General features: G+C 38.8%; 2 protein-coding genes across 5 annotated transcripts in view; one reads left to right on the plus strand and one right to left on the minus strand.

Annotated features, from left to right (window-relative positions):
- Positions 1–23,658, plus strand: part of GFM1 (G elongation factor mitochondrial 1) — a 50,202-nt gene that overhangs the window by 13,643 nt on the left and 12,901 nt on the right. For all 4 annotated transcript variants that reach the window (XM_081570655.1, XM_081570656.1, XM_081570657.1 and 1 more), the window contains 7 exons: positions 5,857–6,011; positions 6,437–6,521; positions 9,432–9,569; positions 10,992–11,093; positions 12,428–12,484; positions 15,044–15,181; positions 16,248–16,330. In XM_081570655.1, coding sequence (XP_081426781.1) covers positions 5,857–6,011; positions 6,437–6,521; positions 9,432–9,569; positions 10,992–11,093; positions 12,428–12,484; positions 15,044–15,181; positions 16,248–16,330 — 758 coding nt within the window. The remainder of the gene's footprint in view (positions 1–5,856; positions 6,012–6,436; positions 6,522–9,431; positions 9,570–10,991; positions 11,094–12,427; positions 12,485–15,043; positions 15,182–16,247; positions 16,331–23,658) is intronic.
- On the minus strand, positions 16,360–22,561 carry LXN (latexin). Its single transcript, XM_081570669.1, has 6 exons — positions 22,175–22,561; positions 20,857–20,919; positions 19,390–19,567; positions 18,951–19,087; positions 16,953–17,015; positions 16,360–16,681 (listed from the first exon to the last, which is right to left on the minus strand). Exons 1-6 carry the CDS (start codon positions 22,301–22,303, stop codon positions 16,583–16,585), a joined length of 669 nt encoding a protein of 222 aa, XP_081426795.1. The 5' UTR covers positions 22,304–22,561; the 3' UTR covers positions 16,360–16,582.

The raw sequence follows: 23,658 nt of genomic DNA on the forward strand, positions 1-23,658 counted from the left end.
CTGGGAAGGATTGGGGGCAGGAGGAGAGGGAACGACAGAGGATGAGATGGTTGGATGGCATGACTGACTCGACAGACATGGGTTTGGGTAAACTCCGGGAGTTGGTGATGGACAGGGAGGTCTGGCATGCTGCAGTTCATGGGGTTGCAAAGAGTTGGACATGACTGAGCGACTGAACTGAACTGAACTGAGCTACTAGCATGGGAGATGAGTGCAGTTGTCCAATGGTTAGCACATTCTTTGGTACTACCCTTCTTGGGAATTGGGATGAGGATTGACCTTTTCCAGTCCTGTGGCTACTCCTGGGTCTTCCAGATTTGCTGCCATAAAAACCTTGATGGTGTCATCCTTTAGGGATTTGAATAGTTCTGCTGGAATTTCATCGCATTCACTAGCTTTATTAACAGCAGGGCTTCTTAAGGCCCGCTTGACTTCGCACTCCAGAATGTCTGGTTCTGGATGACTAACTGCACCATTGTAATAATCTGGTTCATTAAGATCTTCTTTATATAGTTCTTCTGTGTATTCTTTTCATCTCTTCTTGATCTTCAGCATCTACTAGGTCTCTACCATTTTTATCCTTTATTGTGCCCATCTTTGGGCAGAATACTCCCTTGATGTTTCCAGTTTTTCTGAAGAGATCTCTAGCCTTTCTCCGTTTGTTGTTTTCTTCTGTTATTAACCATGGTTCATTGAAGAAGGCCTTTTTGTCTCTTCTAGCTATTTTTTGGAACTCTGCGTTTGATTGGATGTACCTTTCCCTCATTCCTTTGCTTTTCACTTTTCTTTGTTCTTCCACTATTTGTAAGGCCTCCTCAGACAACCACTTTGCCTTCTTGCTTTTCTTTTTCTTTGGGATAATTTTGTTTGCCACTTCCTGTACAGTATCATGGACCTCTGTCAGTAGTTCTTTAGGCATCCTGTTAATTAGATCTAGTCGCTTGAACCTATTTGTTACTTCTACTGCGAATTCATACGGCATTTGATTTAAGTCATACCTGGCTGGCCTATTGTTTTTCCTGGTTTTCTTTAGTTTAAGCCTGAATTTTGCTGTGAGACACTGATGATCTGAGCCACAGTTAGCTCCAGGTCTTGTTTTTGCTGACTGTATACAGCTTCTCCATCTTCAGTTATAAAGAATGTAATCAGTGTGATTTCGGTATTGACTAATTGGTGATGTCCATGTGTAAAGTCATCTCTGTGTTGTTGAAAAAGGGTATTTGCTATGACTAGTGCATTCTCTTGGCAGAATTCAGTTAACCTTTGCCCTGCTTCATTTTGTTCTCCGAGGCCAAACTTATCTGTTACTCCAGCTATATTTTGACTTCCTGCTTTTGCATTCCAATTCCGGATGGTGAATAGAACATCTCTTTTAGGTGTTAGTTCTAGAAGGTCTCCTAGGTCTTTGTAGAATTGATCAGCTTTAGCTTCTCCTCCATCAGTAGTAGGGGCATAGACTGGGATTACTGTGATGTTGAACGGCTTGCCTTGGAAACGAATTGAGATCATTCTGTCTTTTGGGGGGTTGCAGCCAAGTACTGTATTTCTACTCTTTTGTTGATTGTGAAGACTACTCTGCTTCTTCTATGGGATTCTTGCCCACAGTAGTAGATATAATGGTCATCTGAATTAAATTCACCCATTCCCGTCCATTTTAGTTCGCTGATTCCTAAGATGTCAATGTTTATTCTTACCATCTTCTGCTTGACCACGTCCAATTTTCCTTGATTTATGGACCTAACATTCCACATTCCTATGCAATACTGTTCTTTGCAGCATGGGATTTTACTTTCATCACCAGACACATCCACAACTGAGTGTCATTTTTGCTTTGGCCCAGCCGCTTCATTCATTCTGGGGCTATTGGTAGTTCTCCTCCGCTCCTCCCCAGTAGTATCTTGGACACCTTCAGAGCTGGGGTACTCATCTTCAGTGTCATATCTTTTTGACCTTTTATACAGTTCATGAGATTCTCATGACAAGTATCCTGGGGTGGTTTGCCATATCCTCCTCCAGTGGATCACATTTTGTCAGAACTCTCTGCTATGACCCGTCCATCTTGGGCAGCCCAGCAAGGCATGGCTCATAGCTTCATTGAGTTATACAAGCCCCTTCGCCACCAAGGTAGTGAGCCATGAAGGGGATACTTAAACAGCCAACCTCTTAGACGTATCGTTATTAAAAAGAAAGAAGATAAACTAGAAGTGTACACTGTTGACTATTTGGAAGGCCATATAGATTTCTTTACTTGATTGTTCAGCTCTTTAAAATGAAAAGAATATCACCTGCCTAAGACTGGTATTCAGTTTTTAAATAGACAGTTCTCCATAAAAGAGAACAAATGGGTCAATAAGCACATGAAAAGATGCTCAACATCACTAGTCATTAGGGGAAGCAAATCAAAACCACAGTGAGATACCACTTTATTCATTAGGACGACTGTTACTTAAAAAGCAAAATAACAAGTGTTGGTGAGGATGTAGAGAAATTAAAATCCTTGTGCATTGCTGGTGGGAATGTAAAATGATACTTCTTCTGTGGAAAACAGTATGGTGATTTCTCAAAAAAAAAATTAAACCCAGAACTACCCTGTTGTTGTTGTTCAGTTGCTAAGTTTTGTCCGATTCTTTGCGACCCCATGGACTGCAGCATGCCAGGGTCCTGTGTCCTCCACTGTCTCCCAGAGTTTGCTCAGATTCATATCCAAGAACTACCATACGGTCCAGCAATTCCATTTCTATATACGCAAGAGAATTGAAAGCAGGGGTCAGATATTTGCACACCATTGTTGACAGCAGCATAATTCACAGTAGCTCAAAGTTGGAAACAACTCAGTGCCAATCAGTGGATGAATGGACAAATAAAATTGGCGTGTTCATACAATGGGGTATTATTCAGCTTTAAAAAGGAATCAGTTTCTAATATATGCTACAATATGGGTGAGTCTTAAGGATATCACATTAAGTAGAATAAGCCAGACATAAAAGGACAAACGTTGTATGAGATTACACTTGTGTGGGGTAGCCAGAAGAGTCAAGTTCCTAGTAGAACAGTGGTTACCAGGGGCTGGGGGAGGGGAGAATGGGAAGTTTAATGGATCCAGGGTTTTAGTTTGGGGTGATGAAAAGTTTTGGAGACAGATAGTGGTGACAGCAATGTGAATATACTTAATGCTACTGAACTGTACACTTAACAATGGTCAAAATGGTCAATTTTGTGATGTTTACGTTATCATAATAAAAAAAGACGGACACTTATTTTGCCAAACCACTTGGTGCACTAAGCAGAGATCAGATAAATAAACCCTGTGCAATACAGTGCACTCAGGGAGTTTATAGATCAGGTGCACAAGGAAAGAACCCTATTGAAGCTGAGATGCTTACTGACATATCTCAGCTTGAGTTCTGTACCATTCACGGAGGCCTTATCACCTCAGCTCTCTAATGACTAAGGGACTCCGTATGGGAAAGTATAGGTCTGGGCCTTAAATAAAGTCAAGCAGTGTATCCTAAGAACCACCAGAGAGAGGTCTTGATCTGTTAAAAGGAATGTGTCAGGAGTCCGCAAGACCACTCCAGATTCTGTGATTCACTGGGAGTCAGGACTCAGCAGGTAATCACACTCATGGCTATGATGCATTACAGGGAAAGAGTATAAAGCAGAATCAGCAAAGGGAAAAGGCATGTGAGGTAACGTCCAGAAGAAGCCAGGTGTAAGCTTCCAGGCACTGTCTCAAGCGGAGTCTTGCCGTGCATGCCTGAGGCCTCGAGCAGCAAGTTGTGCCTGTACCTGTGAAATGTCTACCGGGGAAGGTCATTAGAGACTCAGTGCCCAAGGTTTCACTGGAGGCTGGTCACATGAGGCTTCCCTGGTAGGTTAGATGGTAAAGAATTAAACTGCAATGCAGGAGAGCTGGGATCAATCCCTGGGTTGGGAAGATCCCCCCGGGAGAAGGGAATGGCTACCCACTCTAGTATTTTTGTCTGGAGAATTCCATGGACAAAGGAGCCTGGCCAGCTACGATCCATGGGGTCACAGAGTCAGGCATGATTGAGTGACACACTCACATAGGCACACCCTGCCCAGCCCATACCAATTTCCAGACTCCCAGAAGGACAGCAGGTATTTAGCATACATCCCATTTCTTTTGCACCAGTATAGGCATGGTGAACCAGTCTTACCAGTTCTGGAATGCTGGGAATCCCCTGATGTCCAGATTCCCAGAAGCCAGCCAGGGGCCAGCCTTGCAAGGGGGCTTTCAGGGAGAGCATTTTCAGTCCTGCTGTTTCCTGGTTTCTTCCAGGATGCAGTGTACTTGAGTTTCTGTGTTGTCGTTGGATATATTAGGGACAGTAGGAAGGCAGCAGTTTTCAACTGTGGATGTGATTCTTACAAAAGGGAAATTTGTGGTAAGAACATAGCTTTTGTTAGGCTGGTATAGGTTTAGTTTTAATTTCTCCTTTTTTGTGTTTATCAACCACACTCATGTGTTTCTCTATTCAATGGAAGTAAAGAAAGCATGGTAAGATTCATACGTTCCTACTTTTGCATATAAAGGAGGGTTGGAAAGTCAAAAATGTGACTTTGTGGCCTAAGGTACCTCAGTCGTTAGTGACCAAGCCGTTTCTGGTTCCTAGAAAAGCAAGTTTTTAAGAGAGTTTCAAATAGTAATTGCTTTCTTAACACGCTTATTTTCTTCTTTTTATACTCCTTTTATTGTGCTCATTGTCCTAGTTTTCATTGTGATGTTTAGAAATGTGGTTATAAATGTTTTGCTTTAAGCTTTGTGGAATATCTAGGTTTCTGTTTTTCCTGAGGACTGAGAAATAACTATGCTGCTCCATATTTCTGCCGCACCAACAACTGTGGTGGGTTGTGGCCGCAGCACAGACAGCTGTTGGCCTCTTCCAGCCGCCAGAGCTAAAGCTCCACTGCCCCCTCTGAGGCCTGTAGCCGGTAGCCCCTGAGGAGCAAGGCTGGGGCACATGGGTGGTGCTTGCACGAGAGGCTGGTACAAGACCAGGAGGTCATTATTTACAGCCTGTTGCTATCAGGACCCTTAATTTATGAGCAGCTTGCACTGGTTTGGCTTCCCGTATGTATGTCCTTTAAAAAAAGAAAACAAATTGGTTAATTGTTTTTTTAATAAATGATACTTTCATATGGTTTAAACATTTAAAAACTATGTAAAGGTACACAGTAAGAAGTCTCTTACCTGGCTCTCATCTGCCCGGCGCTCTTTGCTGTGCTTAGCTGTGTAGTCGTGTCCAACTCTTGGTGACCCCATGGACCCTTCCAGGCTCCCCTGTCCATGGGGATTCTGTAGGCAAGAATGCTGGAGTGGGTTGCCATGCCCTCCTCCAGGGGATCTTCCCAATCCAGGGATCAAACCCAGGTCTCCCACATTGCAGGGGGATTCTTTTCTGTCTGAGCCACTCTGGGCCCCATTCTTAAACCAGGTTGCCAGTTAATAGTTTCTGGTGTTTCTTTCCATAGATTTTTGTTTTGTTTTATTTGCATATATATTGCTTTTTCCTCTATTTTACACAATTGTTAACGTACCATTTACACTGTCCTGTGTGTATATATATAGTTTTTTCTCCAAATTGAAAGTTAGTGACATTCTAAGGGTTGAAAGCAGTTACAGTGTTGAAAGTTAAATAGCCTTTTTCTTTCTATTTTGGGGGGGCGGTATTTTGACCTAAAGTTGTAAAGAACCCCATTCCAGTCTCCACTAAAGCCAGTACTCCAAAGAGTATCAGTTTATTTCACTCATTTGTTGCTTTGTAATTGATCTGAAACACAAAATGTAACTTTAAGATGAACTAATCATTCTTTTTTTTTTTTCTTTTGTAGCTTGCCATTAGAAGAGCTACTCTAAACAGGTCATTTACTCCTGTCTTTTTGGGAAGTGCCTTGAAAAACAAAGGAGTTCAGCCTCTTTTAGATGCTGTTTTAGAATACCTCCCGAATCCATCTGAAGTCCAGAATTATGCTATTCTCAATCAGGAGTAAGTCTTGGAAATTGATTCTTAGTCTATGCACAGAGAATTTAACATCTGTGCACTGGAAAAGAATTTAAGAATGGTTTTTGAAGTTATGTTGCATTTGTGGGTTTTTTTCCAATAATTTATAAAAATCAATCTTTATTTCTGTTTGGGTAACAATTTTGGCATAAAGAAACAAAAATTTTTTAAGCTTTCATTATTTTTTTCTGCAAGACTCATTTTGCGTTTTTTATTCTACTGTGGTCCTGTCACAGTGTGGTATTGGCCAGAAGTTATTCTTGTTGATCCCATTCGGTGAAATTTCACTTAAGCTCAGAAATGTTTAGTGCAAGTGTGCTTTTTCTCAGGTAATATTCTGATGAAGCAAATTGATATAAAAGAAATATCAAATATTGCATCTCACAGATGTGTATGTCTTTTATTTTAAGTGACTCCCAAGAGAAAACCAAAATCTTAATGAACCCCAAAAGAGACAGTTCCCATCCGTTTGTTGGCCTGGCTTTTAAACTGGAGGTAAGTTGCTTTCTAATGTATTTAACTGATGTATATAGAATTTTTCTTTTCTTTTAGGCTTTTATTCCTATTACAAAGTGACTCTTAGGAAAGATTTCGTTACAGATTTCTCCACTGTAAAGTTACTTTGTCCCCCACCCTGTTCCGTACTGACCCTAGAAGAAGGTTTCTATGCACAGCCCACAGTTAAGGGATGGGGAATTACGTTCTTCCTCCATGAGGGGGCAGTGTCTCTGTGAGTTACATGGGATCTTCTGTAAGGGAGAGTTGTCCTTTCTCCCCCATATTTATTTATTCAGTCGTTTATCAGTCTGGACTTATGTATATTTGTTTCATACTTTGAGGTAAAATCCAGTGGTATGTTATTTATTTTATTGCCAGACTGACCAGTTTTCGCTGTTGGTTCTCTTTCGGGTGGCTTTTTGTGTCCCTTAGACATTCCCCAGTATTTTGCTTCTTTGAGCACTTCCTTACCTTCCAGGCTTATGTTGTATATTCCCTGCCCCAGCCCGAGAATCAGCCGGTTGTCTAAGAGTTTGTCTGGTTCCTTTTAATTGTGAATGGTATTAGGAACCAAGATTTGGGGACTGGGTGTGCTTTTTGTTGTGGTAGTGTTGCTTCTGTGTATAATATTTTAAGGAGGAAAAAGGTAGATAAGTCAGAAGTGTTAAAGGGTGGTTATTTCTGGGATGGAATTATATTGGCGGGGGGAGGGGGTGCTTTTTCCTAGTTTTTATTTTTAAATTTTTACAGTATGATTTTTATTCTAAATCCAGAAAAAGTAATTTTAAGTTAAAAAGTAGAAATAACATTGCAGTGACAATGTTTGTTTATTAGTTACTTTTGGCTGCGCTGGGTCTTCGTTGGCTAGGTGCGAGCTTTCTCTAGTTATGGTGAGCAGGGGCTGCTCTCTGTTGCAGGGGCTTCTCATTGCAGTGGCTTCTCTTGTTGCAGAGCACGGGCTCTAGGCACACCGTCAGTAGTTGCAGCACACGTGCTTAGTTGCTCCACAGCATGTGGAATTTTCCTGGGGGATGAAGCCCATGTCCCCTTCATTGGCAGGCCGATTCCCATCCGCTGTGCCACCAGGGAAGTCCTAGGAATATTTTTCTTAGGATCCCCAGAATGTGATTCTTGAGTAAAAGATATAAAATATTTTAAATATTTAATGGCATATATTGCCAGATTGCTTTCATATTTTTAGTTTCATGTCAACAGGGAAGCGGAGAAGGCAATGGCATCCCACTCCGGTACTCTTGCCTGGAAACTCCCATGGACAGAGGAGCCTGGTAGGCTGCAGTCCATGGGGTCACTGAGTCAGACACGACTGAGCAACTTCACTTTCACTTTTCACTTTGACGCATTGGAGAAGGAAATGGCAACCCACTCCAGTATTCTTGCCTGGAGAATCCCAGGGACAGGGGAGCCTAGTGGGCTGCTGTCTATGGGGTCGCATAGAGTCAGACACCACTGAAGCGACTTAGCAGCAGCAGCAACAGGGAAGAGACTCAGCCATACATATTCATATATCCATTCTCTCCCAAACTCCCCTCCCATCCAGGCTGCCACATAACATAGAGCAGAGTTCCCTGTGTTATATAGTAGGTCTTTATTGGTTATCCATTTTAAATGTAGCAGTGTGTACATGTCCATCCCAAACTCCTTAACCATCTCTCCCCCCAGTCCTTTTCCCCGTATCTTGCCTTAATTCTTCATAATAGAAAACATTTTTCCATATATTCATTATGCAATTCTGTGTCCTCTTTTGTAGTTCCCTCTTTATTTTTTTGTCTTTCCCTTTTTAAAATGACAGTCAAAGTGTTTTACTTATTTGTATGAACCTTTCTCTAATAAAATTAAAAAAAACAATTATTTTAAAATTTACATAGTCAAATACATCAATTTTTGTCTTTTGTAATTTTCTCAATCTTCCTCTTTGATTATATTCTATAAATACTTTTGTCTCTTCTGCTTTCTTGTGGGTTTTTTTGTTTTTTCATTGTTAACCCAATTGGACTTTGTTTTGCTGAATGCTGTTAGGATCTCAGTGTATTTCCTCTGCCTCCAAATTAGAAGACCAATTGTTAAAAAAAAAAAAAAAAAAAAAAGACCAATTGTACAGTTACCGGTTTTTGAACAGTGTTAAATTTTTTCATTGATTGTCATGTCTCCTTTCTCATCTATTGACTAATGAATTAAACATTTTAGATATTTATTTTATAAAGGCTGTTACTTTTAATATTTTGAAGTATTTAATATGTTCTTATATCAGTTATTTTCTATTTTTACCTTTTCTTCTAAATATTAAAAATCACTAATAATATATTTTAAAAGTCCTCTTTGGAATTTTATTGCTATTGTGTCAAACCTGAATATTAATATGGGAAGAACTGGCAGCTTTTAAAAATTTACCTAATATTTAGTGTTACTATTCAGGAGGAAATGATCCTGATTATTCATTTTATATTAAGTTACTTTACAGAATTCATATTTGTATAGCTTTCCAGGTAATTATCAGTTTTTCTAACATGTATAGTCTTTCATTTCTAATGATATTTTTATTGTCTTTCTAATATAATTTTACCTTATTTTTATATCTTACTGTATAAAACGGAACTTATGAAATAAACTGCCTTATATAATTTAAAAACTTTTTCTAATGACTTTTTTCAGAGGAAACAGAAGGATTTTGGTATCAGAAAGAACAAGAACCATTTAACTTTATTCAAAACTAGCATCAAAGTAGTTTATGACAATAAGCTGAAACATATATACATATATATGTATATATAAGTTGTACTACTAAAACTGAGAGCAAGTATTTGAAGGTGATTATGAACTTTTCCTCTTATTTTTGATTCCTATGTTTCTTTTTTACTCTTCCTGTCCTTACCCAATCTTGACTTCTAGGCAGGTCGATTTGGACAGTTAACTTATGTTCGCAATTATCAAGGAGAATTGAAGAAAGGTGATAACATCTATAATACGAGGACGAGAAAGAAAGTGCGGGTGCAGCGACTGGTTCGCATGCATGCCGACATGATGGAGGTGAGTTTTGTTGTGCAATCAGAAATTTCTGGGCTTTGTTGTGCAATCAGAAATTTCTCTCATGCAGTTGAAATAGGTCTACTGTTGTGGTATCCTGAGCTCTGCAAGAAAATTACTTCTAGTTGAATGTGTTTTCCTAGCTTCTTCCTTTTTAGTTAGGTGGGCTACATTTCTCATGTAGCACTTTGGTGTAGGCTAAATTAGCACGTATTAAGAACACATTTTATACCACCATTTGTGAGTTAGCTGTCTTTCCTCAGTGGCCAGGGTTAAGGAGAAGGGACAGCACTTTCCTCAAAAGCTAGCCTTGGAAAAAGTATAATAGGTTTTTAGCTCAGTGGAACTGTGGTTCTCAAAGGTAAATGAGAATAATAAATTTACACGTAACTTCCCTATTGCTCAGTGGATTTACTTCCTGAAATGTGGAAATAGAATCAACCCCTAGAAGGGCTTTATTGGTGCTAGAATACCTCTGAAAGTCTAGTCTGGGAGATAAACTTTGGTTTATGATTTGACTTCTTGAATTGGCTCTGAACCTGTTCTAGCCTTCTGTGGTCCACAGAGTTAAGCCTTGGCAGGAATACCAAGTACATGAGGTTGTCCTCTCCTTGCACCCTTTCCCACTTCAGCTCTGTATTCCTAGATAAATTTATTAGTCTCAGCAAAATCTTATGGCGGACATTTTTGGTAGCCATAACTGTTGTATCTCCTGGAAAATGAATAGACAGTCTTTCAAAATTAGACATTGTTGTTTTTTGAAATAGGCAGCAGGGGGCAGGCTAGAGTGATTAGTGACTGTCACAGCTGTTCATGTGCCAGGAGGATCCCTATAGCTGTGTAACCATTAAAGCAAGACATGCACACTTGCTCATTCACAGCCACGCTGTTATGAATGAACTGTTAATATAAAAGGACAAAAACTAGGAAGTTTAGAGGCCCCAGTGCTTTATTCTTAGATTTCCTGTGTTTTCTTAACTGCTTACATCTCCTGCCTTTGTTTTCAAAACTTCCTTTGTAAGTTTTCCTTGCATGCCTTTGTCATACACAGTTCCCTGTTAGACAATGGCAGCACACACAGTGCTACATACTTTCTAATTCTGTAGGAATAACTTTAGAACATGAGGCTCTGTGTTCTATTGGTACTGCAGATCCTCCAAGTAAAGATGCCATGTTCCGAGTTTCCATTTAGAGTAGGATCCTGCCAATTGAGATGTGGTTTAAATAAGAGCCCTGTTGAAGGTGTATCTTGCCATGGTTGATTGTTGGTATTGCATTGATTCTATCTAATTCTTTGTGGAATTCATGGTGAGACTCTGGCATGTTTGTTTGTGCACAGTGTGTTTATTGTGCAATTACTTTTTAGTGATTATGTCCATATTTGAATTACTTGCAAGTATAATTTTGTATTATTTCTTCCTTTAGGATGTTGAGGAAGTGTTTGCTGGAGACATCTGTGCGTTGTTTGGCATTGACTGTGCCAGTGGAGACACATTCACAAACAAAGATACTAGCGGCCTTTCTATGGTAAGTCATTTAACTTCAAAGCTGTTTATCACTTGTATTTCAAAAATGTATGTTTTAGTACTTCAGAAAAACAATCACAGAAGTTTTCATTGAGTGCCACGGGCATCAAATGTAGATTGGTTGTGGTTCTTTTAATGTCAACTGAACAAGTGCCCTGTGTTAGCTAACTTACCTGATTTTTCTTATTAAAATCATTCCACCATCCTCCAAGGTTTAGCGTGGAGGGAAAATCTCCACTAGGTAACCTGGCCTGTGTGGCTGTGACTCCTCCACCCTGACATCTGCCTCCCCATTGTGGGTGCATCCCTGATTACTGTCAGCGTCATCAGGCTGGTCCCAGCCAAGTGCTCCTTCCTTAGTAACTTGGCACCTGGAGAGAGGATGCCTCCCTCAGTCTCCTAGAGAACTGTAAGAGCAGACTAACATTTAGGCTGGACTCCGGGGAATTGCATGACAGACCAGAACTGTACTCTGCAGGCAGGATCCAACTAGGAGAGTATGCTCAGGGCACTTCTGCCTTTCAGTCCCCTTCACTCCCACCCCCTTTTGCCCCCACAGGAGGGCGGCTCTTCTGCAGTATGACCATGTGTTCATGAGGGTGCTTCCTCTCCTGAATTCAGTCAAGGAAGAATATGAGTACAAAGGGGATAGGAGCTTACAGTAGGTTGTTTATATATAAGAACTCATCCAGCCCTAACAGATGATCTCTGTAATAGTTCCTATATCATATGATGAATTCTTAATTTTATAATTTAGCTTTTTTGTTTAAAGTATTCTCTGATGTCTGTGGTTTTACATGTGAAGTTAGGACACTACAAAAATCAGTTTCAATAAGTGGACTTTTTAATAAGTATTATTGATGAGACTGTCTCTAAACTTGTCATTAGCAGTATGAAGGGACTGGAGGTTGTGGGAAGTGCTCAAGCTTTGAAGCAAATAGACCTTGGTCAGAGCCTTACTTCTGCCCTGTGCTACTGCTGGCCCTTGACCAAGTTATTCATTTTTCTTGCTAACCCTTTTAATTATTTTATTTGTAAAATGGGGATATAAAATCCATCTGCCTCTCAGAGTTGTGACTGGTTAAATGAGATATTGTATGTATGAAGAATCTAGTCCCTTTCTCTGCTTCTGTTATCAATGATTGCAGTATAACCTTTATTTATATATTAATATATTCATCATTTAATGAAAAGTAGAGCAAGATATATTTTGTCTGCCTTAAAGATGTTAACTATAGTGTTTTCTTCTGCTGTAAAGAACATTAAAATTAATCCATCTCTGACATGTACAGTACTGTATTTGAATTCTTGTCTGTTCTTTTAAAAATATTTTAGGAGTCAATTCATGTTCCTGATCCTGTCATTTCAATAGCAATGAAGCCGTCTAACAAGGTAGGAGTTTGATTTAGCACTTAGTAAATCACAGTAAAACCTTGAGCTCATTTTCACCTGTCTCCACAATGCATATGGTGTCTTGTGATGACCATAAGCACTCTGACAGACTCTGTTTCCTTTTCTGGTATTCAAATCATCTTTTAAAATTTACCAGTCTATTACTAGTAAGTACGCCTCAGAATATTTGAAGAAGTTGATGGTTTCAACGTATTCATGAGACTGTGCTTTATAACTCCTTCTGTAGTAAAGGTATATCATTGGCTTCACAATGGTAAGTGTAAGTAACTTCCTAGATGCAGATCGTAAGATAAAAGAGGAAACTGGGGCATTTGTCCTAAATTGCAGAAAAACCTCACTGTAAAGACATTAGAATATTGCATCAATTAATTGCCTCATGGATTATAGTACATCTCCACATCTGTGGTAATTATGCAGTAAATGTCTGATTATAACATGGAAGGCCTGCAAATAAGACTGTTTTGACTCACTTTCAGATAGAACAGTTTTACGATTGTATTTCATGTCATTTAGCTTTTTAGCCAAAATTGCTTGAATAGGTTCTGTATTTGCATAACTTGTCACTGAAATTAGTCCTGATCTTGAACCATAATTGTTTAGTTCTCAAGTTAGTTATATTTATTACTGTCATGTTAATGCACTATATTGAAATTAATTCATCTATGCATTGAGTGAACATTTTATGATCTCTGTCATCTAGGTACTATCATGATAGAACATGTTCTGATTTATTGTCTTATGGATATATTAACAGCTACTGCTTCATCTGTTTTGAGGAACTTGAGATTTATCTTCTCAAATTACAGAAAAGAGAATGTTGAGGTGGCAAGAAACAGTCAATCACTCCATCTCAGAAATTTGAAGCAGATTGAACCTTATATCTTACCACAGTGATACACACCAGTTTGTTCAAAGTTCTTTGCCAAATTGATTGCTTTTCCCTTCAGAAGACAAAGGACTAGAAGTTAAAAATATTATTCTTTATTCCTAAATTCAGAGTTTATGTAGACATTTTACTGTTGATAGTTCACAATAATGGATCGAAATCAAATGAATCAACATTCAAAAAGCTTTTTGGTGTCTCGGGGTTGTCTGCTTGCTGGAGTTAATACAAATCAAATAATGAAACCCTGCATAAAACCCTGAATCTCAGTAGTGGGCAGCTTGTAAGTTGAGTCCCTGGCTAATGCAGGGAAAAGAGAAAAGACTTTGGAGATACACTAACTTAAGATTCACTCCTAGTTAGCTGTGTGGCCTTGAGCAAGTTACTTGACTTCTCTGTACCTAGCTTCCTCACCTGTAAAATGGGGATAATTCTACCTTGCAGCCCTGTGGTTAGAATTCCAGATAACATAAACAAAACACATTAACACCTCTTTAGCCATGTATGTGGCTGTTAACACTGGTGATTCAGGGTATGTTAATTTTCTATTGCTGCCATAAGAAATTAGCAAAAACTTAGTGGCTTAAAAACAGTACAAGTGTATTATTTTACAGTTGTATAGGTCACAATTCACAGTTCTTAATGGGATAAAATCAAGTATTGTATTGGCAAGACTGTGTTCCTTTCTTGGAGGCTCTGGGGGAGTTTGGTTCCTTGCTTGCTGGGCAAGCAATTTGGCAGAATTCAGCTCCTTGTTGTGGAACTTGAGATTTCCTTGCTGTCATCTGAGGGCCATTCTTAGCTGCTAGAGGCTGCTCGTAGCCCCCTTTCTCCTGTCTTCAGCGCCAGCAACAGTGAAATGAGCCCCTCTCATGCTTCAGATATCTCCTGTTATTTCCCGCTTCTCATCTCTCAACTGCCCTTCTTCATTCCTCTTCCATTTTTAAAGTCTCATGCAATTACACTGGACTTGTCCAGATTATTCATGATAATCTCCCCATCTGACGAGTCTGTAACCTTAATCACATCCACAGAGTCCCTTTTATCAGGTAAAGTAACAGTCACAGATTTGGGGGGAATGGGGCATGTCAGAACATCATTCTGCTTACCACATAAGGAATTAACATCTAAGGAGGATAGAGGTACATCAAACTACATCCAGGTAGATTATTTGGAAATGGAGACGTCTCAGTGTGCATCGCTGGTCTTAACTGTCCTCTCAAACCTACAGTAGAGTCTTGGTGACCATGCTGATTTCTTTGATTTAGGATTTCTAAACTGTGACACAGTTACAGTTGATTACAGCCTCAACCAATCCTTTGGTTTAGGATATCTAAACAGTAACACAGATTCTACTTTCTGTTTTATGGGGAGTTTCCCACAAATGGAGAGATTTTGTCAGTAGGAAAGGGCATAGAGTTAAGTCTTAGACTTTGGAATCTTGATGTGAAAAGAAAATTCTGTGTTAGCTGTTGCTTGCTGTCTTGTGTGGTATCCAAGCTCATATATTAAAATAGCGTGAAGAACTTAAATGGTAGATCATTTTTATTTAACTGCCCATGTATTTGATTTGATTCAGTCAAATTCTTTTAACAGTTTCATTGCTTATCATGCTTAGTACAATGTTTAATGTTTTGTTGTTGTTTTTTTTTAAGAATGATCTGGAAAAATTTTCAAAAGGTATTGGCAGGTTTACAAGAGAAGATCCCACATTTAAAGTCCACTTTGACACTGAGAGCAAAGAGACAATTGTATCTGGAATGGGAGAATTACACCTGGAAATCTATGCTCAGGTAGTGAATAACAAGGAAGTTAAAGTCACTCCATTTATGTCTGTGTTTTAAGAGTGTAAAAGTCAAGGATTTTCAGTCTAATGGTCGTAAACTAACAGTGGTTCTTCAATCTTCACTCTGGTTTTTTATACAGATGTGGTATACTGCATCTTCTACTGTCTGTTACTAATTAATTACTTTTGATCTCTAAATCTTTTTATTTGTAAAACACTGCAGTAATACCATCCATCCATCCATGCCTAGGTCATGGTTCTTTGGGTCAAGTATATCCCTAGGGTCTCAGCCTTAGAGGGACAACCTCAGGGATAAATCTGCTGAGAAAGTCAGCCCACCAGTACTCACTCTCCAGGCCATTTCTTGCCTGTTTTCTTCTCTTGAAGATCAATATAATGTAGATAAACAAATGGGTAGATGGAGACCCTACTTTCCTAGGAAAGGTCTTATGTGTATATGAATGAAATCAAAATATATGACTTATTTTTTAATATATCTGACTTATGATTAAAAATTCTGGTTGTGATTGTATCTCTGAAGTTGAGATAGTAGAAAATTATGACAATAGATCCATATACTATTCCAATGAATGTAATAAAATGGAGCAAAGGTAAAGTTTTAGCAGATTAATTGGAGGTAAGTGTAAGTTAATCAGTCTAAATTAGAATTTGTTTATATAAAATCTGTTAAAGTTTGTAATGTATTTATCCTCATAAGGTACTTAAGTGATTTTAGATTTATTATTTGCTCATCATAACCTTCCCTGGTGGCTCAGATGATAAAGCATCTGCCTGCAATGCAGGAAACCCCCGGGTTTGATCCCTGGGTTGGGAAAATTCCCTGAAGAAGGGAATGGCAACCCACTGCAGTATTCTTGCCTGGAGAATCCCATGGACAGAGGAGCCTGGTGGGCTACCGTCCGTGGGGTAACAAAGAGTCAGACATGACTGAGTGACTAACACTTTCACTTTTAAATGAATGCTTCTAAGGTAATTAAGACTCTTAGGACTTTTCTTCTTTTAGTTTATTATTTTTTAAGTATATCAAAAAAGATCTCTCTTGTTCTTTTTAGCGAATGGAAAGAGAATATGGCTGTCCTTGTATCACAGGAAAGCCAAAAGTTGCTTTCAGAGAGACCATTACGGCCCCTGTTCCGTAAGTACCCAACACGATGAAACAAGCTATGAAATTAAAAGCTTTTATTAGGGATATACATGGCACTGTTACTGTTGATAAAACACTTTTACACTGTGATGCTCTTTATTATGGAAGCCATATAGTTCTGTACTGTAATCAGGCCATTTATACATAATGACACTTTGGGGATTTGTGTAACCCCTTAAGCTAGATATCAAAGGTCATCAATAACAAGCATGTTTACACTTCATCCGATGCTATGGTCTTCGTTTACTCCAATTGTGCTTCCTTTGGCAGACGGCTATTATGTTTTACTTTAGTACCATATTGTGGATGCCAGAGAACTTGCATTTGCCAAGGAATAATCTCCTGCAAGTAAAAGAATCTAATGCTGTGATAAAATTAATGAGAACATTTAGGAAAACAGTTGCATTTATATTCTGTTGGAGACAAAACAGTCCTCATAAAGATAGCACAAGACAAGTTAAATTGCTACAAATGGTAATATACTCCAACCTGGTGCCTATCTGAATTTACATGAATTCTGATTTAGAGTCAAAATTAACAAGGCATACATTGAGGCTACAAAGTGAGTCTCAATTTCCAAAGTGACATTAAATAATGGTAAATGATACTATACCTGAGATGCAATGTCATGAAGGAGAATAGTGTAGTCTAACTCGATGAAGTCATCATTTCTTTGCTATAATAAAAAATAAAAGCCTGGCATTTAAAACTTAGTATCATTGGCAAAAAGTATATTTTAATTTTAAAAATCAGTAAAATTAAAAACTGAATGTTGTGGAATTCCCTGGCAGTCCACTATTTAGGCGGAGAAGGCAATGGCACCCCACTCCAGTACTCTTGCCTGGAAAATCCCATGGACAGAGGAGCCTGGTAGGCTACAGCCCATGGGGTCGCAAAAAGTCGGACACGACTGAAGCGACTTCATTTTCACTTTTCACTTTCATGCATTGGAGAAGGAAATGGCAACCCACTCCAGTGTCCTTGCCTGGAGAATCCCAGGGACAGGGGAGCCTGGTGGGCTGCCGTCTATGGGGTCACACAGAGTCAGACACGACTGAAGCGACCTAGCAGCAGCAGCTAGTATTTAGGACTCCATGCATACACTGCAGGGGGCATGGGTTCAATCCCTGGTCAGGGAACTAAGATTCTACATGCCACACAGCGCAGCCAAAAAAATTACAAATTGAATGTCATAATTTATTTGGCCTGGCAGAAAAACTATTCTCTTAGAAATAAGATTTCTTTCAAACTATGTTTTAAAAAAATTTTTTTTTTCATTCCTTACTCTATAAATCATTTACCCTTTCTGTTTTTAGTTTCTGAATTGTGGAACTCATAACATTATAGTCTGTAATTTGAACATTTTAGAACATTACAGTCTATAATTTGTCATTTACGATTCCTTAATGTTTCCATTGCTCAAAAAAGCATCGTTTAAAGGATAAACAGCTGAAATGAGTGTTTACACTAAAGAAAACCAATTTTATAATAGAAATTCTCTTTTAAAAAACTGAAAATAATAAAATGTAATGTTTGATTTTGTAACTAAAGCTTTGATCTATGCTCCTTACTGCTTTGGGCATGTAAAGTATACCATCAACTACACAGAAATGTATCTACATAGTTTCAAACCTTGATCATCAGAAATTTGCTGTACTTAAACAAGGCTCTTAAGCGCTTATAATGAGGCATTGAAAAATCCTGTGGCTCCTTTGGTTAACTGTAATTATAAAGATGGCCCCAGGATCGAATAAAACTATTCTCTCTTTATAGTCTCTTGAAACAATCCCTTCTTTGACTATATCAACAAAGAAGGTCCTTTAAGGAAGGTAAAGATCAGGAAGGTTACTTATGTGTGATCTAGCCCAGAGGTATCTAATAAGTAGTTGCAAATGTTTGTGGAGTAAAGGTGCTCCAGCTTTCTTGCAGTTTGTTATCAACAAACTGAGATGAGCCAATGGAAAGTGCTTTTCTCTTACAGAATCTTTTTCTTGCATTCCGTTTAATACTACTAGATGACATTTTTTTTTCTTTTAAACCTCTTAATAAAGCTAAATTCAAAGAATTTGTTTTTATCTCTTTAACGTCTAGAAAGAGGCAGTTTGGGGTAGTTCTATCAGACTTAAAGTACATGCTAGCAACAAACAAGACAGGAGGCGGTCAGTTATGACTGAATAGGTTATCAAAGACAGTTATGTGCAGCAAGGTTCACAGAGACTGAGATGCTAATATTTTATTTTGGTGGATCCAGGTGAGGAGAATGTCAACCCTATATCTAGCTCTGGTACTAACATTTGAGGAGAGGAAAAAAGCAGAGGCAGTTTCAGTATCATATGATTATAGTAATCAGAACACCAAACTTAGGTTGCCAAAGGAAATGATCTGTATTAAGCTGCACACAAAAACCATTGCCAAATTATAACTGAAGACTTCACTCTTGAAACTGCAGCTTCACCTTCTCCAGCCTTGATAACTGACCTCTCCTTCGAATACTGAGTTCACTACTGTAAATACAAAATGACTGAAGGGGCACTATTTATCCTGTCATGAATTGTGACACCTTTTGTAAATATTGAACCTATTTAGAGTGTATTTTATAGAAATTACTTACCACTTGCTTGACAGTTTGAATTTTTGCCATTTTATACCATGTATTTTCAGTAGAATTTTGCCATATTATATAACCACTGGCAACCCAGGCTAAATGTCGAACTGGCTTCATTTCTGGAGGTACATTTCCAAAACTGTCTGGTGAAGGAAATATTTATATGATAAATGGAATTATTTTACATAGAGAGTATTAACCTTTTAAAATGTAAATTCTAAGTCATTTCTTAGTTTTTCTTCAAATGTGTGCAGAAAGTAATTTAATTAAGCTATGTCTATAAAGTCCTAAGGCTTTTATTGTTGTTAAATTGGATTAGTAATGAATATTTTTGTGAAAGTTTATTTCCAGCATAATGTAAACATCTTAATAATTATGAGCATAGGTAAATTGATACTGTTTTTAAAACTGAAAAAATATTTTCCTCTGCTATATGTTTATATACCTGGAATATTTTGTGCTTCTAGTGGTTCCTTCATGGACTTGAGTCTTTGATAAAATGTGTTATCTTCTTCATCTGGGTTTTTTCCAATTTCTCCTTCAAATGTGAAGTTGACTTCTGGTGCAGTATCTTGTCCCATTGGAGGGTACAGTACTTCAGCTGTGCAGTTCACTGTAACTTCCTATTTGAAATATTTTGCAAAAGATCTTTACATGTAGATGGACATCCATTACTAATTATTATTCTTTGATATAGAACCTTTAAAGCATTGTCCCCCTTATGGTATTATTTCAGACTGGACTTGAATGTGCCTATTTCAGAAGTATCTAATTCATGGTGGCTCAGTAATTTTCTTGAAGTGAAGTCGCTCAGTCGTGTCCGACTCTTTGTGACTCTGTGGCCTGTAGCCTACCAGGCTCCTCCGACTATGGGATTTTCCAAGCAAGAGTACTGGAGTGGATTGCCATTTCCTTCTCCAGGGGATGTTCCCAACCCAGGGATCCAACCCAGGTCTCCCGCACTGTAGGCAGATGCTTCACCGTCTGAGCCACTAGGGAAGTCAATTTTCTTAGAGGTAGCTAAAATAGGTAACTTAGTTTATAACTTATAAAGTCTCATAATCTTATAAATTCATTGAAAACTTTGAATGTATTTCAGTAGTAATGGGAAGTCCATCTCTAAGGCAGATTTTACTCTGACTTTATTAAGTCTTTCTATTCTTCTCTCCTCCTGAAATAACAGAAATTTTCTCAAACTCAGATTCTTCAATCTGTATCCAGATGTAAAATGAGAAGATTGTATCATTGGTTCTGCTTTATAAAGATGAATATTCATCTAGCAGCTCAGATGCCTTTTAGTGGATCTCTCTGTGTTAGCCTGTATCTCTTAGTTATGCTTAACAAATGGGCAAGCTTTTTAAAATTTCAAGATGGTTATGGTACAAGTGGCAGTTCCTTCCTTTTAAATTTGTCTCGTTAATCATTTGATAGGTGTATAATTTTCAAAACTGTCCCTGCCCGATTACTGAAGGATTCTAATCTGAACACAGTGGTATCAGTTGGCCTTTCTGTTGTTCATAAATAACTAAAAGCACTTGCTTTCTTTAAATAAAAGAAACAGAATGAGACAAACAAAAAACACCTAATTATGATTAGAGTTAATTATTTCACTTCTTCATATTAGGCATAAATTCACACTGACCTATGCATATATAACATTTTTAAAGGAAATTTATTTATATTGAAGTATCTAGAGCCTCTTTTCTAAATAGCTCAATAGGAATACTAAGTGTATCTCAGAATACACTAAAAGTATGGTGATCATTTTTTTTGAGGCAGGAATTTCACAACAACTTTTTCTCAAAAAAAAAAAAAAAAACCCAAAAAACCAAATCCTATGATTTGATCAGCAGAGGTGACCTGGAATGTTAGGAATCAAATTTTATTCCATAATAAAGGATATTTCACTTACTTTTTGGATAATTTCTTCCACAGAAAATTTAAGGTGATATTTATGTCCTCTTCCTGGAATATCCTAAAATTAAGAAAATGTATTATTATAACAACAAATAAAGTCTTTATATTGTTAGAGGAATCCATTCTCTTTTGATGGGGCCGGGGGAAGCTGACTGTTGGAGGTAAATGACTAAAGCCTTAGACCTTGAGCAAGGCATGTCACCGTGTGTGTGACGTCTAATTTAGCAGGTCCTCTAAGCAGGGTTATTTTGGATGAGAACAAAAGAGTGAGATAAAAGCATATATAATTGGTTATAATTCACTTTCAATCATCAGAGAACTTTGACATCTGGATCTGTGACCCTAAGTTCCACATAAGAAATTTTAACATTTTTAATTCTAAAGATGACAAATAGGATACCCATTGAAAAGCTTTTTCATAAAGCCTCCAAACAGAATTTCATTTTGAGGCAGATTACTGCAAAGTGGTTAGAGGTGTTAAGTACTGCTTTTACTTGTGTATTAGTGGACCTACAGAATGAGACTTTAATAAATATTATAACAGTAAGACAAACATATAGGTACTTCACTTTTGAATCAAGATACAATTGAAAGTTTATACTTAATTATGTTACCTGGTGTGGTTTTGAAATATGTACTCCCTGTCAGCTCCTACAGACTGTTAGCAGTTAAACTTCTGTCAGATCCATTAGATTCCAGTAAAATGGAAACAAGCTTAGTGATCGCTAAGGTCTTAAGCATAGCTCTTAATTTAACCCGTTAGCCAGAGAGAGCCCAGCACTCACAGCAGTCAATGGCAGTAGTGTTTGGGTGGTTGAAGTGAAGCTTCAGCTCACAGTTCACTCTGCTTCGTTATGTCAGTTTCTGTTGTTTGTTTGTTTGTTTACCCTTCGTTTTGGTCAAATGAACGATTGGTCTTAAATTTTAGGCAATGAAGAATCTTATGCAAGACCAGAGCTTTTGTTGGTCCAGATTGGAGCAGATGAGAAACATGGTACCAGTTTTAAGAAACTTTTGAAAATGGTTCCTATAGGTTTCACTTGGGAAAGGGGAGAAGCCGCCCCATACTGAGAACAGTTATCCATTTCCTTATAATAGTGCCCATAAAAACTGTATCAGTGTGTGTTTCCCTGTGAAAACAATAAACAGCCCCGGGGCTGCCCCCAGAGACTAGAGAAATGCCAGAAATACCAGCTTCTTTAGAGAGACGGCAGCAGTGAGACCCGAAACAGGCATGGTGTCTGGGGGAGTTGGGAGCGGAGGGAATGGAGGGAACGCTCGCCGGTGCCCCCACCGCCCTCTGCCTGACTCACCTCCAGGCTGGCTTGTTTGACTGTCTGCACCAGAAACACCTTGTGGGGGGTCCCCTGCTGGTAGTTGATGCAGCTCTCTACCACCGAGGCCGCCCTGGCGGCGGGGTAGTGGGTCGGAGGGATTTCCATTCTTGCTGAGTGTTGGCTGGGCTTGCGAGCGTCCGCGTCCCCGTCCTTCCTGCTGCCGGGTACCCCAGATGGAAAAGTCCTCCTGCCGCCCTGGGACTGGGCGTGGGCTGGGGCGGGGTCACCAGCTCCTTCCCGCGCTCTCTTCCTCCTTCCCTCCTTCCGATTCTGAAAGCAGCTGCCTGGGAGCTGGCTCCTGCCAGGGCCCCTTGTGTAGCCCCGCCTTGCTGCCGCCTGCAATTACTCTCTGGTTCCTGCACTGAGAGAGCCCCCTCCTCCTTTAAGTGGGGGTGGGGAGGGGATGGGGAGGGTAGGGAGAGGATGAGGGGTGTTGTCCGGGACTACATCCTTCCTTTTATTAACCTTAACAGAAGCGCAGGGAGGGGCTTTCTGGCTTTTTTGCCTTACTGCAGCTTCTCTGGGGCTTCGAGTTTCCTCTCCGTGAAAAGTCTGGTTGCTTCACTTGCAGACTGGAGCAACTTCCTTAGCCACCACCCACAGTGTCAGGCTCGGGGCAAAGTCCAGAGGAGCTCCCGGTAGTGAGTTTTTGTGATTCCTTCTTTTCCCTCTCCTTTCCAGGAACGAGCTTGCTCATCCCCACTTTCTGTGATGTTGGACCCGTTCTGCCCAAATCAGGGTTTGAAAGACTGCAAACGATAGCATTAATTGGGAGGATTATGTAATTTAGGGCAGGGGAATTTTAAAAGATCCTTGGACCCCTCTCTTCCTTTGCTAATCTTAGAAAGATAAGATTTATATCACACCATGCTTCCAACTTTCTGGATCACTTTGAAAGAGGATTAAAACGTAGTTTAAAACTGAGTTTATATAAGGCACTACATTTAAGTACTTCTGACAAAAGCAGTGTTTAAAAGCTCCTTAAGGAAGCACAAACTTTTAGTAGTCATTGCGTTTTTACTCTCCAGATCTCTTAATTACCTTTTTCTGTCACCTTTAAAGGCACTGTAGTCTAGGCTGTTCTTAAGAAATGCTATCGAACTGGCAGCTAAGATTCGTTTTCTTCAGATATGTAACCAAACTGACACTGTAGCTTGTTGGCTTAGAAATAAAGATTCTTAGGTATTTTTCCCAAAATGGATCTTGAAGTTTCTTTGGGTAGATAATATATGTTGTGTTGCTTTAAAAAAAAAAAAAAAGTGAAAAATGTATTTGTAATGTATTGTCTTCTTCAAATACCATTTTAAATTTAAATTTATTTATTAATAAAGTCTTTGGAGTAAATAGATTTTTTTAAGAATAGTAAGTAGTAAGACATTCCCATCCTTTCTAGTTACATTAGCCAACAGCTGTCAAGTAACTAGAGAAAGAAAGGGTTTCGTTTCTCCTCTTAAGGCTTT

This window comes from Giraffa tippelskirchi, chromosome 2, assembly GCF_054371585.1.
Source record: "Giraffa tippelskirchi isolate mGirTip1 chromosome 2, T2T-mGirTip1v1.2.pri, whole genome shotgun sequence".
Lineage (NCBI taxonomy): Eukaryota > Metazoa > Chordata > Mammalia > Artiodactyla > Giraffidae > Giraffa > Giraffa tippelskirchi.